Source organism: Andrena cerasifolii, chromosome 16, assembly GCF_050908995.1.
Source record: "Andrena cerasifolii isolate SP2316 chromosome 16, iyAndCera1_principal, whole genome shotgun sequence".
In the NCBI taxonomy this organism is placed as follows: domain Eukaryota; kingdom Metazoa; phylum Arthropoda; class Insecta; order Hymenoptera; family Andrenidae; genus Andrena; species Andrena cerasifolii.
This window is the reverse complement of record NC_135133.1, coordinates 522,317-537,082: the sequence shown is the minus strand read 5'-3', so window position 1 is coordinate 537,082 and position 14,766 is coordinate 522,317. Positions and strand designations below refer to the sequence as shown.

At 38.5% G+C, this 14,766-nt stretch overlaps 1 protein-coding gene and 1 long non-coding RNA gene across 5 annotated transcripts; one reads left to right on the top strand and one right to left on the bottom strand.

Annotated features, from left to right (window-relative positions):
- Positions 1-837: 837 nt before the first annotated feature.
- On the bottom strand, positions 838-3,050 carry LOC143377609 (uncharacterized). 4 transcript variants are annotated; one of them, XR_013087371.1, is made up of 5 exons: positions 2,897-3,050; positions 2,061-2,797; positions 1,804-1,989; positions 1,170-1,339; positions 838-1,090 (listed from the first exon to the last, which is right to left on the bottom strand). It is a non-coding gene; the product is annotated as an uncharacterized LOC143377609 (long non-coding RNA). The 4 variants fall into 4 exon arrangements; XR_013087370.1 differs by having other exon boundaries at positions 1,804-2,797; XR_013087372.1 differs by lacking the exon at positions 1,804-1,989.
- On the top strand, positions 1,562-2,371 carry LOC143377608 (uncharacterized). The gene is made up of 2 exons (XM_076829084.1): positions 1,562-1,994; positions 2,088-2,371. Exons 1-2 carry the CDS (start codon positions 1,793-1,795, stop codon positions 2,369-2,371), a joined length of 486 nt encoding a protein of 161 aa, XP_076685199.1. The 5' UTR covers positions 1,562-1,792.
- Positions 3,051-14,766: the final 11,716 nt, after the last annotated feature.

The following is a 14,766-nucleotide window of genomic DNA, read 5'->3' as shown; positions in this document are numbered from 1 at the left end:
TTTTATGTTATTATATATTAATGGTTAACCGTCTGAGATGCCTACGCTATTGCTTTGGCGCTCGTCGGTCAGATCGCTCTATTCCACCCGATCTCGATGTGTTTTGTTCGCTCTCTTCGTCGCGCGGTGCGACAATGTATGTGCCTACTTCAGCCAATAACCAAAATACGTGTGCCGCGTCTTTAAAAATGTGCCCAAATAGGTGATTCGATCAATCGTCATAGCGACGGACTGTAATGCTCGAGCCCGCCTCTTGGGGATCTTCTTTCGGCCGGGTAATAGTAGTAAGAAAACTGCGGCAGTAATCGCAGAACCATCCACGGGGACGCACACTAGTTTACGCTGATTTTCATACGTTTTTAACATATTTTTTCATTTTATTGTTAGTCTGTAGTTTATTCCTAGTTTATTTTTATATATATTCTTAGTTGTAGTATTTTTATAGTGTATTTTAACGTATTTTTCTTGAATTTTTATCGTACTTTTATTGTGTTTTATCGTGTTTTATCGTGTTTTATCGTGTTTTATTGTATTTTATCGTATATTTCTTGTATTTCTATCGTATTTTTATTGTGTTTTTATCGTATTTTTATCGAATTTTTATCGTATTTTATCGTATTTGTATCGTGTTTTATCGTATTTCCATCGTATTTTTATCGTCTTTTTGTCGTATTTTTTATAGTGTTTTTATTGTTTTTTTTTAATAGTCTAGGTATTTAAAGTTAGTGTACTTAGAGTGTTTCCTTGGTGTTTGGTGTGGAACACACACACACACACACGCGCACACGCGCACACACACACACACACACACACACACACACACACACACACGGCAGGTAAGTTCTATAGCTCTATATTTCTGAAACCAGTGTTGCATTTTGTTTTTTCTACATTACAGTTAGCTTATTTCTATTTTCTGCATTACTTTAATAATGACTGGCAATTTGAAATTGAATAAGTACTATATGCGCGCCACCAGATCACTTGATCTGATTCCCTTCACGAAGCCATCACAACATCATTAGATGCTACTTCTTCACATTTAACATCTGCAATCCATTTTGTTAGCACCCCACTAGTGAAGTTTAACCTGGAATCCGTCCGCAATCATTTTCACATTCAGCATCTTGGCTTTGTCTTCTCATTATCAGTACACTTATATGTTTCACCTGGTACAAGTTCGCAATCATCCTCCAATATTACCGAAAGAAATGTAGCATTTTCTCCGAATTTAGAAGAAATTTGAAGAATTTTGCCTCCTTCAAAAATTCACAAACTTCTGAAGAATTTTCAAGTGAATTGAGTAGTCATGATTCAGCTTCTTCATTGGCAGAGTGGGCTGTAACACATCAAATTTCACATCGAGCAATAAATTATTTACTCCACATTTTATAAAGATCGGTTTCAAAACGGCCAGAAATGTAGAAATAATCGCATCAAACCAGATAATTATCATCATTTTGGATTATAAAATAGTATTTTAAAACTTATTAAATGTATTCGTGTATTCCCGTATAAATCTGAAAAATTAGGAGTCCCTTTCAGAGGAATGCAATTTGGGTCCATCTCAAATTTTTAATGTCACAGAAATAGCATATAAATGTGTGAACTTAAAATATGCTCATTCAATGTTTGTACTGTCTTTAGAATGTCTTTATGACGATAATATTACTGATTCAGGTTTCGATTTTTTCTGGTCTGAATGTCGCTATACCTTTCAAGCTAAGAATACACGCTAGCAAATTTCTAAACATGTTTTGTTTCACGAATACTTGTGTATACAGGATTGGAAATGGCACATACCGGTTGGGTCATCGTCGAATTTATTAGTGACGAATCGGTGTCTGAAATCCCCTCGGATTGGGTGGTAGGAGGATTTTGTTATTGGCCACCGTACAAACCGAGCCGTATAACACTGGCAATAAAGAATTGCCAACTGTGCGACGAGTCATGGGAAAAGCTCGCCGTAGCAGTCTTTCCCGGTGGAATCTGTTGTACGTTGAAATTATTATTATATTTACTTATTAATTATAGTACTAATTAGTGACTAGTTATTATACCCATTAATTATTAATGTGTTCATTCAGATGATTATGCCACGGCGAGGGCGAAGGCTCGAAAAGCAGAGCAAACGAGCGACTTACAGTCGGATGTGGAGACAACGAAACGAAAAATTATACCGAAAAGGTATTCGAGCAGTGAGGAGTCTGGGCCTGAACGCACACCACTGATGTCCCCACTTGCACAAATAGAGGACTTCAGTAGACAAAGAACGCAGTTGTTACCTCCACCTCCAAAAATGAGGAAAACAGTTATACGATCAGGTGTGAAAATATGCTACATAAAAATTATAATATCTGAAGCCATTTAATTCTTTTTGTTATTGTGAGTAAACGATTAACTTTAATATTCCTATTATGCACGTTTTCTATACCAAAGTGCTGGTAGATATTCAATATGTTTTGCTTGTGTATTGAGTATTTGATTTTTAGTCTGCGCCAATGGATTCCTATGGCATGGGACCGCAAATAGTGGTGCATACTAAATCTAATAAGTGTTTCGCATGCCTACCTTGACACATATTTCACATGGTTGGTTCTCTGAACTTACAATTTTCTAATTCCATTCCCGCTATTTGGCTCAGTTTCATCAGATTATTTCTGTTGAAGTTACCTTTTGTCCTAGGTGTTTTGTGTAAAAAATCGTGTTGTTTCACAGATTCCTTTGTTAAAAATGCCTCTTCTTCCATAATACATAATGTACAAATTCCATCTTGCAGCGATGTGCTTGCCAGCATCTGCCCCTGTGAAATAGCAACAATACATTTTTCACATTTTTCTTACGCTTTATTTGCAGTAGTTGCGTTTTGGATGTGTCCGCAATTCAGCTTCCTTACCTCGAGAATTATTATGTTCGCTTTCGTACTAATTGGGCCGTTCCTTCGACGCAACTCCACAGGTTCTCGCTTTATGAATACGCTTGCATAGCAAGGTCTAAAGATTTCGAACTGCCGTAATTTTCACGGCCAATTACCTTGTCCTTAGAGGGATTCTACAGGGTGTCCGCGCGTAGACTGAACAGCTGGATTTCTTCTAAATTATTGGAGATACAAAATTTTAAAAAATATGTAATTAAATGGTTCGATGGGGCTACTTTATTAGCCGAGACGATTTTTTTTCGATTATTATTTTAAAAGATACGATGGTCAAGTTCGGTTTTTCAAATGGAACTACTTTTTTTGAAGACCAGAGTTGATAGTGCGTTCCAAGACAAATTCAATAAGCTTTAATGCATACATTTTATTTCGACTGGTTTTTAAGATGTAGCGCTTGCAAAATTACTGATTTTCACTGGAAGAAAACCCTCTGAAATAGCAAGGACCAGGGACGGTCTTACTGGCGCCACGGGTGGCACTGCCTGTTGAAATGGATACCTACCTGCCAAAGGTCTCCGCCAGGGATGGCAGGCCCAAAGGCTGGGCAATTCTTTTCCGTCAGAAATGCTACTTAGGTGGGTACATTTGGCGGTATCGAGAAGCGCACCGTTACTTTTATTTCGCACTTGCTTCTACGCTCGGATGGCCGGTTCTTTTGGAAGGGATGCAAGTTCGATTGGTTAGGTTAGGAGGTATGAAAGTTGCTAGACTAAATTTCAACCATAGGGAGCAGATTGTATCAGAAGCAATCGGATTTGCATCCCTCGCAAAAGAACCGGCCGTCAGAGCGTAGAAGCAAATGCGAAATAAAAGTAACGGTGCGCTTCTCGATACCGCCAGATGTACCTACCTAAGTAGCATTTCTGACGGAAAAGAATTGTCCAGCCTTTGGGCCTGCCATCCCTGGCGGAGACCTTTGGCAGGGGAGTCGCGACTGAGAGGGCGCGCGGGTTAGTCGCATAACCTCTAAACGGTATCTGCAATTATAGTCACCTTTGATACTTTCTTATTCAACACCATTGATATCAAGGGTACCTCTGTGGGTCCCGGGAAACCTTATACACCCCCGGAACATCCCGACTTACATCCAAATCGTAGCAGTTTTTTCAATATGCGCCGTGTTACAGGAGCGTCGCCTAGGCTGGCGTCATGGCGTCGCTCCCATCGGCGTCGTAAACCACTCGCAAAGGACAAAAACGTATAAGTGCTGAAGATAGGAAAAGGATGAGCTCTCAACCGCTCACTGCCTCTTCTGAAAAGGAATTTCAGAAAATAATTAAAGAACTAGAAGCCCGTAAGCAGTGTCTAACCACACCTAACCTAAATGTCAAGAGAAAAAAGGTGGAGACTAAAAACGGACAAGCATGTAATACGCAAAACACCCCCTCCTCTTCCCTGCAAGAACACGGAGAGGAGTCATGGCTATTGCCTAAAAATCCATTGAGCCCACAGTCTCTGGAAAAACGCAGTGGGGTACACCCTCTAACCCTTACACAAAATCAGTTTGATTTATTATCCTCAGATGATGCAACCGAAGGAGCGGAATCAGCAATGTAAGTAGGGGGTACAGAGAATATAATCAGTCCTATCATTAACAAGGGTATTACCTCTAACGCATCAAAAGTATCATCGGAGTTTCATTCCACCCAGTTAAAGGGTAAGTTGAGACCCCCTCCTATACACTGTATTAAAATTCCAATTAAAAGCTTATTACAAACGGTCAAGGATGAGATCCCTCGAAATGAGATCACGTTAAAGGATATTGGGAGTGACACCACTGCCATCAACGTTACAATGATGGAACATTATAACAAGATGAATGTTATGCTTGATAATCTTCACATCAAATTCTATTCATATACCCCTAACCATCTTAAAAATAAGTTACTTGTGCTCAAAGGCATTCAGGGTGATTTTACAGAGCAGGACATTAAAGATGAAATTGACTGTTTAGAACTACAAGACACTAAAATAACTAAAATCTCCAAAATTAAACTGGGACAGATTGGTAGTGCACCTACGCACTTCCTGGTGCAGCTCTCACCGGACAGCATACCAAGTACACTTACCAAACAAAACAGATTAGCCTGCCAGCGTGTATACTGGCAGCCTTACAGAAAGAGCAAGGTCTTCCAGTGTAGAAGTTGTCAACGTGTTGGACATTCAAGTGCCAATTGTTGATTGGGGTACAGATGCGTTAAATGCCTTAACAAACATGGCCCAGGTGAATGTTCGGTGGATAAAAATGCAAGTTCATCGCAAACTGCATGTGTTAACTGTGGCGAACTGGGACATCCTGCAAGTTACAGAGGTTGCAGATATCTTAAAGTGGCACAAGACATCATAACCTCAAAGAGAACGCAGGTTAAAGTTAACACATTTCAAAAAGTTAACAAGATCAGCAAACGGGTTACTACTGGTCTATCCTTTTCACAAGCCACACAAAACGCTGCATCCTTGCAACCTTTGGAACAGATTCCAAGACAGCAGGCTGACACAACGATAACGAACAATCATATTTTTCCACCTCCCTCTGCATCTCACAGGTATGCCAGACAAAATGATACTCATCTACAACAGCCTTCAATGGATCACATTTCTAACACAGATTTACAAAGCATTCTGTTCACTTTAAAAAAATGAAATTGTAAGTGCAATCTCCGCACAGATATTAGACGTTAAAAGGCAGATAGATAATAATGCCTCCAAAATCGATCATCTATATAAATCACTGAATGTGCAATGGCCCTAAAAATTAAGGATTTAAAAATCATAGCGCTAAACGTTAACTCTATTAATAGACACACGCGCAGAGCTAACTTGAAAGTGTTTATGAAGAAAACCAACCCGGACATTTTACTAATTAATGAGACAAAGTTAAATAAGAAATATAGAATTGCTTTCGATGGATATAATATGACGCGTAATGACTGTCCAGACAATAGACGTGGAGGCGGCACGGCGATATTAATAAAAGAGGCTATAAAATACGAAGAAATTCTGTATAGAAACTCTGCGACCAAGCCAATTTTAGAAGCAACTAACATTAAAATTAAATGCGGCCAAAAAAATTTATACGTTGTCAGTATACAGGGTGTCCCAGTAAGGAAAAAAAACCGAGCGTAAACGCAACTGCGAAATAAAAGTAACGATGCGCTTCTCGATACCGCAGATGTACCTACCTAAGTAGCATTTCTGACGGAAGAGAATTGTCCAGCCTTTGGGCCTGCCATTTCTGGCGTAGACCTTTGGCAGGTAAGTATCCATTTCAACAGGCAGTGCCACCCGTGGCGCCAGTAAGACCGCCCCCGGTTTTTGCCATTCCAGAGGGGTTTCTTCCAGTGAAAATCAGTAAATTTGCAAGCGCAATATCTTAAAAACCAGAGGAAATAAAGTGTATACATTCAAGCTTATTGAATTTGTCTTGGAACGCACTATCAACTCAGGTCTTCAAAAAAAAAATAGTTCCATTTGAAAAACCGAACTTGACCATCGTATCTTTTAAAATAATAATCGAAAACAAAATTCGTTCGCGCTAATAAATGGGCCCCCTCGAACCATGCAATTCCCTATTTTTTTTATATTTTTATCGACAATACTTTAAGAGATATCGCGCTGTCCATTCCTTAGTGGGACACCCTGTATATGCTACCAATAGATCAGATGTATCTATCATAGATGAGTTTAATGATCTTCTAGATCGGATCAATGCGACGGACCAAAGTAACTACTTTATCATAGTGGGGGACCTGAACGCCCGCAGAAGAGAGTGGGGGGACTCAGCTTCTAATACCAGAGGAGGATACATAAAGAACTGGGAAATTTCTCATTCAATCAGATATAAATTTAAAATAATAACACCTGCAGAACCTACCTTTCCTTCAGCAAATTCATTCCTGGACATTTGCATCGCAGACATTCGACTCACCTTCAAAAATACAATGAACGATAAGTTAAAAACACATCACTACGACAGCGACCACAGAGCAATAATAGCAGAAATCTCATTAGTTAATGACTTGGAGATACCTATCAACAACACCGACCCCAAGACACATTTTGCATACAAGAAATGCAACTGGAAAAAATTCAGACAGAAGATCAATAGAAGCAATCCAACCCCAATCCCGGAGGACAGAAATCTTACGAACCTCGAAATTGATGAGAATCTTACAACCCTGGAACTCAGCATTCGTTCAGCTCTAACCTTGTCCACACCAAAAGTTAAAAGAAGGGATTATACCAACATATACACCAATAACAAAATAAAGAAACTTATTAAATATATATCATATGTCGTCTCGCAAATACATAGAACATACAAACGTGGATATACAACTCAGCAAACCACCTTCCTTAAAGAGCTTTTAAAATCCATTAGAAGCTCCATAGAGGTGGAAATGAAGAGAAATATCATCAGTTACTGGGAGAACAAGGAGAAAGAAATAGATCATCAGAGAACGGACAATTTCTTTCCCAAAATTAAAGATTATTCCGCAGCAAACCTCACAATTCAATAGAAAAAACACAACTTGATGTAGGGAAACACGGTTGGATTGCCGAACTTAACATCCCTGATGATCACATCATACATGATGGAAACTTATTCACAGTAGCAGGACCTGTAAATATAGCGAATGTCTTGGGCAAACACTACTAAGCCGTTAATACCCCCTCACCTAGTGACATCAGTAATCGGCTACATAACTTAATAGAAGCGGAGAGCACAAGGGGTAAAGATGAGCTAAATCATTTTAGAATACATCAAAAACATATCATACAATTCACTGAAGACAATAGAGCTACATTCCCAATAGGCCCTGAAGTGGACTTCAACTTATGCTGAGCCTGCGCGTATGCAGACGATCTGATTATATATGCGTGGAAGGGAAAAAGCCATCACTGATTCAAGCAGATCTCCAAACTACTGTAAACCATATAGATACTTACTACAAAACCTGGAAATTAAGAATAAACCCGTTAACATGTGAGACAATTCTGTTTAGAAAGCCGACTAGATTCTTAAGCAAATTCCAGAAAAGGGATTTAAGACTATTCAGTATTGATATCGCAGATAGCCCGTCTAATGAAAGAATAAAAATTCCGCACAAGGTATTAGTCAGATATCTAGGCATACAGATGGATAATCTGGCGAGGATGTCCAAGCATGTGGACATTCAGCTAAACAAGGCCCGCAAGGCATTTTATAGCTGTGGCAGGCTATTCTACTCCAGAAATTTGAGCGATAGGGCGAAGATAATCTGCTATATGCTTTTAATCAGACCAATTATGACATACGCAGCCCCCACTTGGTTTAATGTTAACGCAGCAACAATGGAGAAGCTTAGAAAGTTGGAACGACAAATACTCAGACACTGTATTTTTAAACACCGATCGGCTTCTTCAAACTACACCAAATATGTTAGCAATATTGTCCTATATAAGGAGTCTAATATTACTCGAATAGACAATTTCGTTTTACAGTTGGTTAGAGATTATTATGTGACATCCGTGTCCATTGACGATAACGAAATTATTAAGGACATTTTAAAGATAAACGATGTTTATGCCAGGGATTCCCTGACTTCCGGATGTATACCCCCCCTCCCCAAGTATTCACCTATTTAGATAAGAAAGGTTATATCCAAAACGAATTAAACATCCCGACAATTTATCATTGGCCGCGACGATTGGAAGCGAACAAAAACATTATGTACGATCCTCTCACGAACCCTTCTAACACGCCAGAGGACTTTAAATATTCTATTAGATTATCTCCAATTGACTATTTCAACCCTGCAAGACTTAGCAACAAATATTGGAGGCTAAACACAAACTGTACTTATATAATGGAGTTAAAAAATAGAATCCTCAGTCAGGTGCATAGACAGGATGTTAACAGATAACTACGGCGTACTTAAAAAGAGATAGGCCTAAGACCTTTGTAAATAGTCATGTAAATATATTTAGTTTAAATTAGCGTAGGTTAGATTTAAGTAGATCCAAATTTAGATTTAAGACCCCACCAAAGTGACCTGCTAGGTTTAGAGCCGATTTTTCCTAGGATACCAAAGTGATTAAAAGCAAAATAATAAATAAGCGACTCACTGCGCATGCGCCAGCTATCAAATTTCGGGTATAAAAGGAGGCGCACGATGCGCAGCGCGAGCATTCCAGGGCATTTAAGGTTACGATTCGAATACGCTCTCTCAACTGACGAATACTTAAACCTAGAGGCAGCTTAAGTTTCAACCAGTGGCGGATCTCCAGTGTATAAAAGTTACTGGTGCTCCTTTTTGGTCTTTGTATTTTGAAGTTATAGAACCTCGCTTTAGCGGCCGATGTTCTTGGTAAAAGCAAGGCCTCGAAGAGCATAAAATAAAAACTCTGTCAAAAGAAACGAGCTCGCTCCGAAGACGGTAGCGGCCGTTCTTACTACAGACATTGCCAAGAGTCATCGAGCTCGCTCCGGAAACGGTAGCGGCCGAATATTTAATAAATATTCACGTAACATTAATTAGCATAAATATAAAAAACTATAGAAAACCCAAAAAACAGAATATATAATCGTAGACTGTAAGCAATATTAGAATAAGTATTGTCAAATAAAGTCATTGTTAAGTTTTTAAGTCGTGGATTTTAATCCTTAGTTGTAATAACGAACTCCCACCTATCCTATACTCGAGGGGACGCCGCTCTCCTCTCGAGGACCTACTAGCTTCAGTTGTTTTCGGACAGCCGAACGTTACAGGTCGGATATTTTTTGGTGACAGCGGTGGGATAATTTCGTTTAGTAGGATAATTTCGATTAAAGGGGATATTTCTCTTAAAGTGAAACCACTCCAGAAGTGAGCATTTTCCAGAAATTTTTTCTTCTCTAAATTCTACAGAGGCTTAAAAAAAAAAAAAAACTTCACAACATGAACCTGACACACTGGGAGAAGCAATGGCTAACCTAGCAATCAATACAGAAACACAGGGGACTACAGAAACTCCAGAAATTATTTCAGGAGATACAAACACTCCAGGAACTTCAAATCCACAAGTTAATATGAATACAGCTACGAATGTATATCCTCACTTACCACACATTAGTCCCCTCTTTCGATGGTAGAAATATACCAATACATCAATTTATTAAAAGTTGTCGACACGCACGACGCATGGTTAATCCGAATGCAGAGTATGGATTAGTTCAACTCATTAAAAATAAGCTTTTCGGACAAGCTTCTAGAGTAGTTTTGAACGGGGATTATAATTCAATCGATGACCTCATTTCAGTACTAGAATCACGATTTGCACCATTACATACTTCCATACAATTATATGGGGAATTATCAAAAATTGCACAATTACCTAACGAAACAACGGTAGATTATAGCAGTCGTGTATCCAATCTCCTTCTTCAGATTAAACATTGCAATGCGATAGAAGTACCTACACACGTAGTGCAATTTAATATAACCGCGGAACAAAACGCCATTAAAGCCTTTCTAACAACACGCCTTCAGCAGCCTTGATCGCGCTATCAATATCGCCATTAAAGCAGAAGCAGAATGTAATGAAAATCAGATACGAGCAAGGGAAGCAGCAGGAATAACACAAACTAATCGATGTACAAACTGCCTTGGATACGGCCATATTGCCACCGCCTGCAGCAGTCAAATTTCACGAACCAGTTGGTACCAACAAACAACACATTCTGTGATTTTTGCCGAAGATCAGGTCACATGACGCAAGATTGTACAAGCCGGAGTTACACGAGCAGAGCCCCTCAATCTAACGTATACTGTAAGGTAACGTAACGTCGAAGAACAGGTCACATGACACAAGATTGCAGAAGCCAAAATTACACGACCAAAGCTCCTCAATCCAACTCATATTGTGATCATTGTCGACGACCAGGTCACACAATACAGGAATGTAGAAGTAAAAATTATGCAAATCGGATGCAGAAACCAGAAATATTCTGCGAATATTGCAAATTCAGAGGCCATACAGTAGAGCAATGTAGAAAGAAGATGTACTTCGACAGGAAAGAAAGAGAAGAACAACCTCGTATGGTACGTAGGCAGGCTATACTCGGATTAAAAACAGAGCAAATTAGGAAACCCCCTAGCATCCTTCTCTCTGATCTAGGATTCAATGGAGAAGAAGCAACGTTAATGATTGATACCGGATCCGATTTGAATGTAATTAAAAGGAGTGCTGTTTCACCCAATATACCAATCTTCACGGACACCTTGTTCGACCTTAATGGTATTACGGACGGCCTACTCAGCACCATAGGATACGTCAAGATCAGAACATTAAATACAGAAATCATCATCCATGTTGTAGAAGACCTCCCTATCAAACAGGATGGAATATTGGGAACAGAATTCTTTCAAACTAACGGCGCAACCATCGACTACATGAAATCAGCGATAACTATTGGAATGGAAACTATTCCATTCATTGATCCAGAAATGGTCACAATACCAGCCAGAACAAGAAGTCAAATATATGTACGGGTCCTTAACACACGATCTACCACAGGATATATTCCAAGAATTAAAATTCACCCAAATATACATATGGGAAATGCAGTAGTTTCAAATAATAACGGCATAGCATATCTCTTCGCAATAAACACATCTTCAAAAGACATTAAAATCCCCGTACCATCAGTCGAATTAGAACCTTTCGACGAAGTACCTATAAAAGATGAAACGTCAGACAAATACAGAAAAACTAACAGAATACACCAACTACTACAACAATTACGATTAGAACATTTAAATTCAGAAGAACGAGCCAGTGTTGAAGAATTAATTAAAGAACACGCGGATAGATTCTACCTTCCAGGAGAAAAACTAGAAGCAACAAATAAAGCCTATCATAAAATAATAACGGAAAACGACGTTCCTGTTTTCACAAAACAATATAGATACCCTCAAGCATATAAAGAAGAAGTAAAAAGACAAACTAAAGAATTACTTGAAAAAGGAATCATACAGCCCTCATCATCGCCATACAATTCACCCATATGGATTGTACCTAAAAAGGAAGAGCCAGGATTGTAATAGACTTCAGGAAATTAAATGAGAAAATAATTGGAGACGCCTACCCCCTACCAAATATAACTGACATACTAGATCAGTTAGGAAGTGCGAAATATTTCTCTGTCTTTGATCTTGCATCTGGCTTTCACCAAATTCCTATGCATCCAGATCATCGACACAAGACAGCTTTCTCTACAATATACGGACACTATGAATTTAATAGAATGCCATTTGGACTTAAGAATGCACCAGCTACGTTCCAGAGACTCATGGATCAAGTCTTGACAGGACTTCAGGGGATAGAACTTTTTGTATATTTAGATGACATCGTGATATATGCCAGCTCAATGAAAGAACATGCAACAAAATTTAAAAGACTAATGAATAGATTAAGAGACGCAAATCTCTACCTTCAACCGGATAAATGTGAATTTTTAAAGAAAGAAGTATCGTACCTAGGACATATAATAGGAGAAGAAGGAGTTAAGCCAGACCCAAAGAAAATAATAGCTGTAAAAGAATTCCCAACTCCTACAACAGTCAAGAATGTAAAACAGTTCTTAGGACTGAGTGGATATTATAGAAGATTTATAAAGGATTTTTCAAGAATTGCAAGACCACTATCAAATCTCACTAAAAAGGATTATCAATTCGAATGGACGTATAAACAACAAAAAGCATTCGAAACTCTACGAGAAGCACTCTGCAAAGAACCTATTCTGCAATTTCCAGATTTCGAAAAAACATTTAACATTACGACAGACGCTTCAGGCATTGCTGTTGGCGCAGTTCTTAGTCAAGGGGAAATAGGGAAAGATTTACCAGTAGCTTACGCATCCCGTGTTTTAAACGATGCAGAGACGCGATATTCACCTACGGAAAGAGAATTACTAGCAATAATATACGCGGTATTCCATTTTCGACCTTATATTTATGGCAGAAAATTTTATCTCATAACAGATCATAAACCTTTAGAATGGCATCAAAATCTATCTAATCCGACCTCACGTTTAGTACGATGGAAAATTAAACTCGCAGAGTACGATTATAAAATACTATATAAACCAGGAAACTACAATACGAACGCGGATGTCTTATCTGGAAATCCAATTTCATTACCGTTAAACGCGAAACGAGCACATTCGGAAACAAGTTCTCATGAAAATAAAAAACACAAACAATTTCATCAATTCAAAACGCGGCAACGGGAGACTACTGCCTCAACGTCAGAAAACCCAGCTCCATACAAACAACCCAGAATTAGCTCTTCGGATTCTGATTCTTCATCGTACGACGAAAGCGACTCGATAAATATAAAGCGAAAAAAAAACAAAAATCGAACACCTCCTCCTCTCATCCGGAAGCTAAAAAACCAAATATTGAACCATCGGAAACACATACACCACCTCGCCGTGCGGAAATATTCATACCCTCCCAAAAAACGGAAATATATACACGCCCCCAAATCTCGGTACCCGTTGAAGTACATGCGCCCCCTCAAGTCACAGAACCCCTAACAATACATACACCCGCTCAAGACATAATACAAGACACCACAAGGAAAGCACCTCACATCAAGAAACCTCAAGAAGACCTAATAGAAGAAATAGACGAAGCAACCATAGTACCAAAACACAATTATAAAGATCCTCCCAAAATTAGTGCAGAAACAAGTTCAGACAAAAGCACTCACCATACACCTAAAAAGAAAAAGCAAAAATTAAAATCCATATAACTCCTATAACTCCTATAACTCCTATAACTCCTATAAAAATAAGGAAGAAGAAAATACTTACTCCTCCTCCATCATCTTCTCTCTCTCTCCACGGCATAAACAAACATCAACCAAGCCAAGAATAGTTTCAAATATTCCAATCAGACAACAACACACAGAGGTAAAAGATCACCTATGGATGGGAAAAGGATATGTAGCAACATTCATAAACACACAAGGCAGTCCAATAGGACCAGCAGGAGAAAAATTATATAAAGAAAAAAATATAAAACCTCACAAACTTTACCAGCCATTAGAAGTTGGGGAGTTCGTAAAGCTCAAAGAAGGAAAACATACAATAATTGGACTCATCACAACGAACCATCCATCAGAAGAAGACTTATATAAAGCACTTAAAACACTCCACGCACAAATACCTAAAAATACAACAAAAATATACATATCAGCAGAAAGAAATAAAATCTCATTATATAAATTACAAGAATTAATAAATATAATATTCCTACAAGAAGACATCCAATTTGTATTCTGCAAGGGCACTCTTCTAACTCCTCCTGTACAAGATAGACAGCAGATCATCCAGGAGAATCACCAATCACCTATAGGCGGACACAAAGGAATTACAAAGACATACCATCGCATAAGAAGCAAATATTATTGGAAGAATATGAAATATGAAATAACACAATTTATTAAAACTTGCTTAGATTGTCAAAAAACTAAATTAGTACGAGTAAAAAATAAGGAACCCATGATACTGACAGATACACCTGTTGACGCTTTTGATAAGATTTCTATGGATATAGTAGGACCACTACCCTTCACAAATACTGGGAATAGTTATATACTCACTATTCAGGACAATTTAACAAAATATTCTCTCGCTATACCATTGGCAAACATTACTTCAGAGGACATAGCCGAGGCATTCACAGAACACTTCATCTGTAAATTTGCTGCAAGTCCTAAAGCAATCCTCACTGATCAGGGACCAAACTTCATTAGTTCCCTTATGAAAAAATTCGCAAGAGCGTTTCACATTAAACAATACC

What these genes read in the sequence shown, in the direction of transcription:
- LOC143377608 (XM_076829084.1), top strand. Translation starts at nt 1,793, where the DNA reads ATGGCACATACCGGTTGGGTCATCGTCGAATTTATTAGTGACGAATCG. An exon ending in CTTTCCCGGTGGAATCTGTT is followed by an intron (nt 1,995 to 2,087) that starts GTACGTTGAAAT and finishes GTGTTCATTCAG; the next exon opens with ATGATTATGCCACGGCGAGG.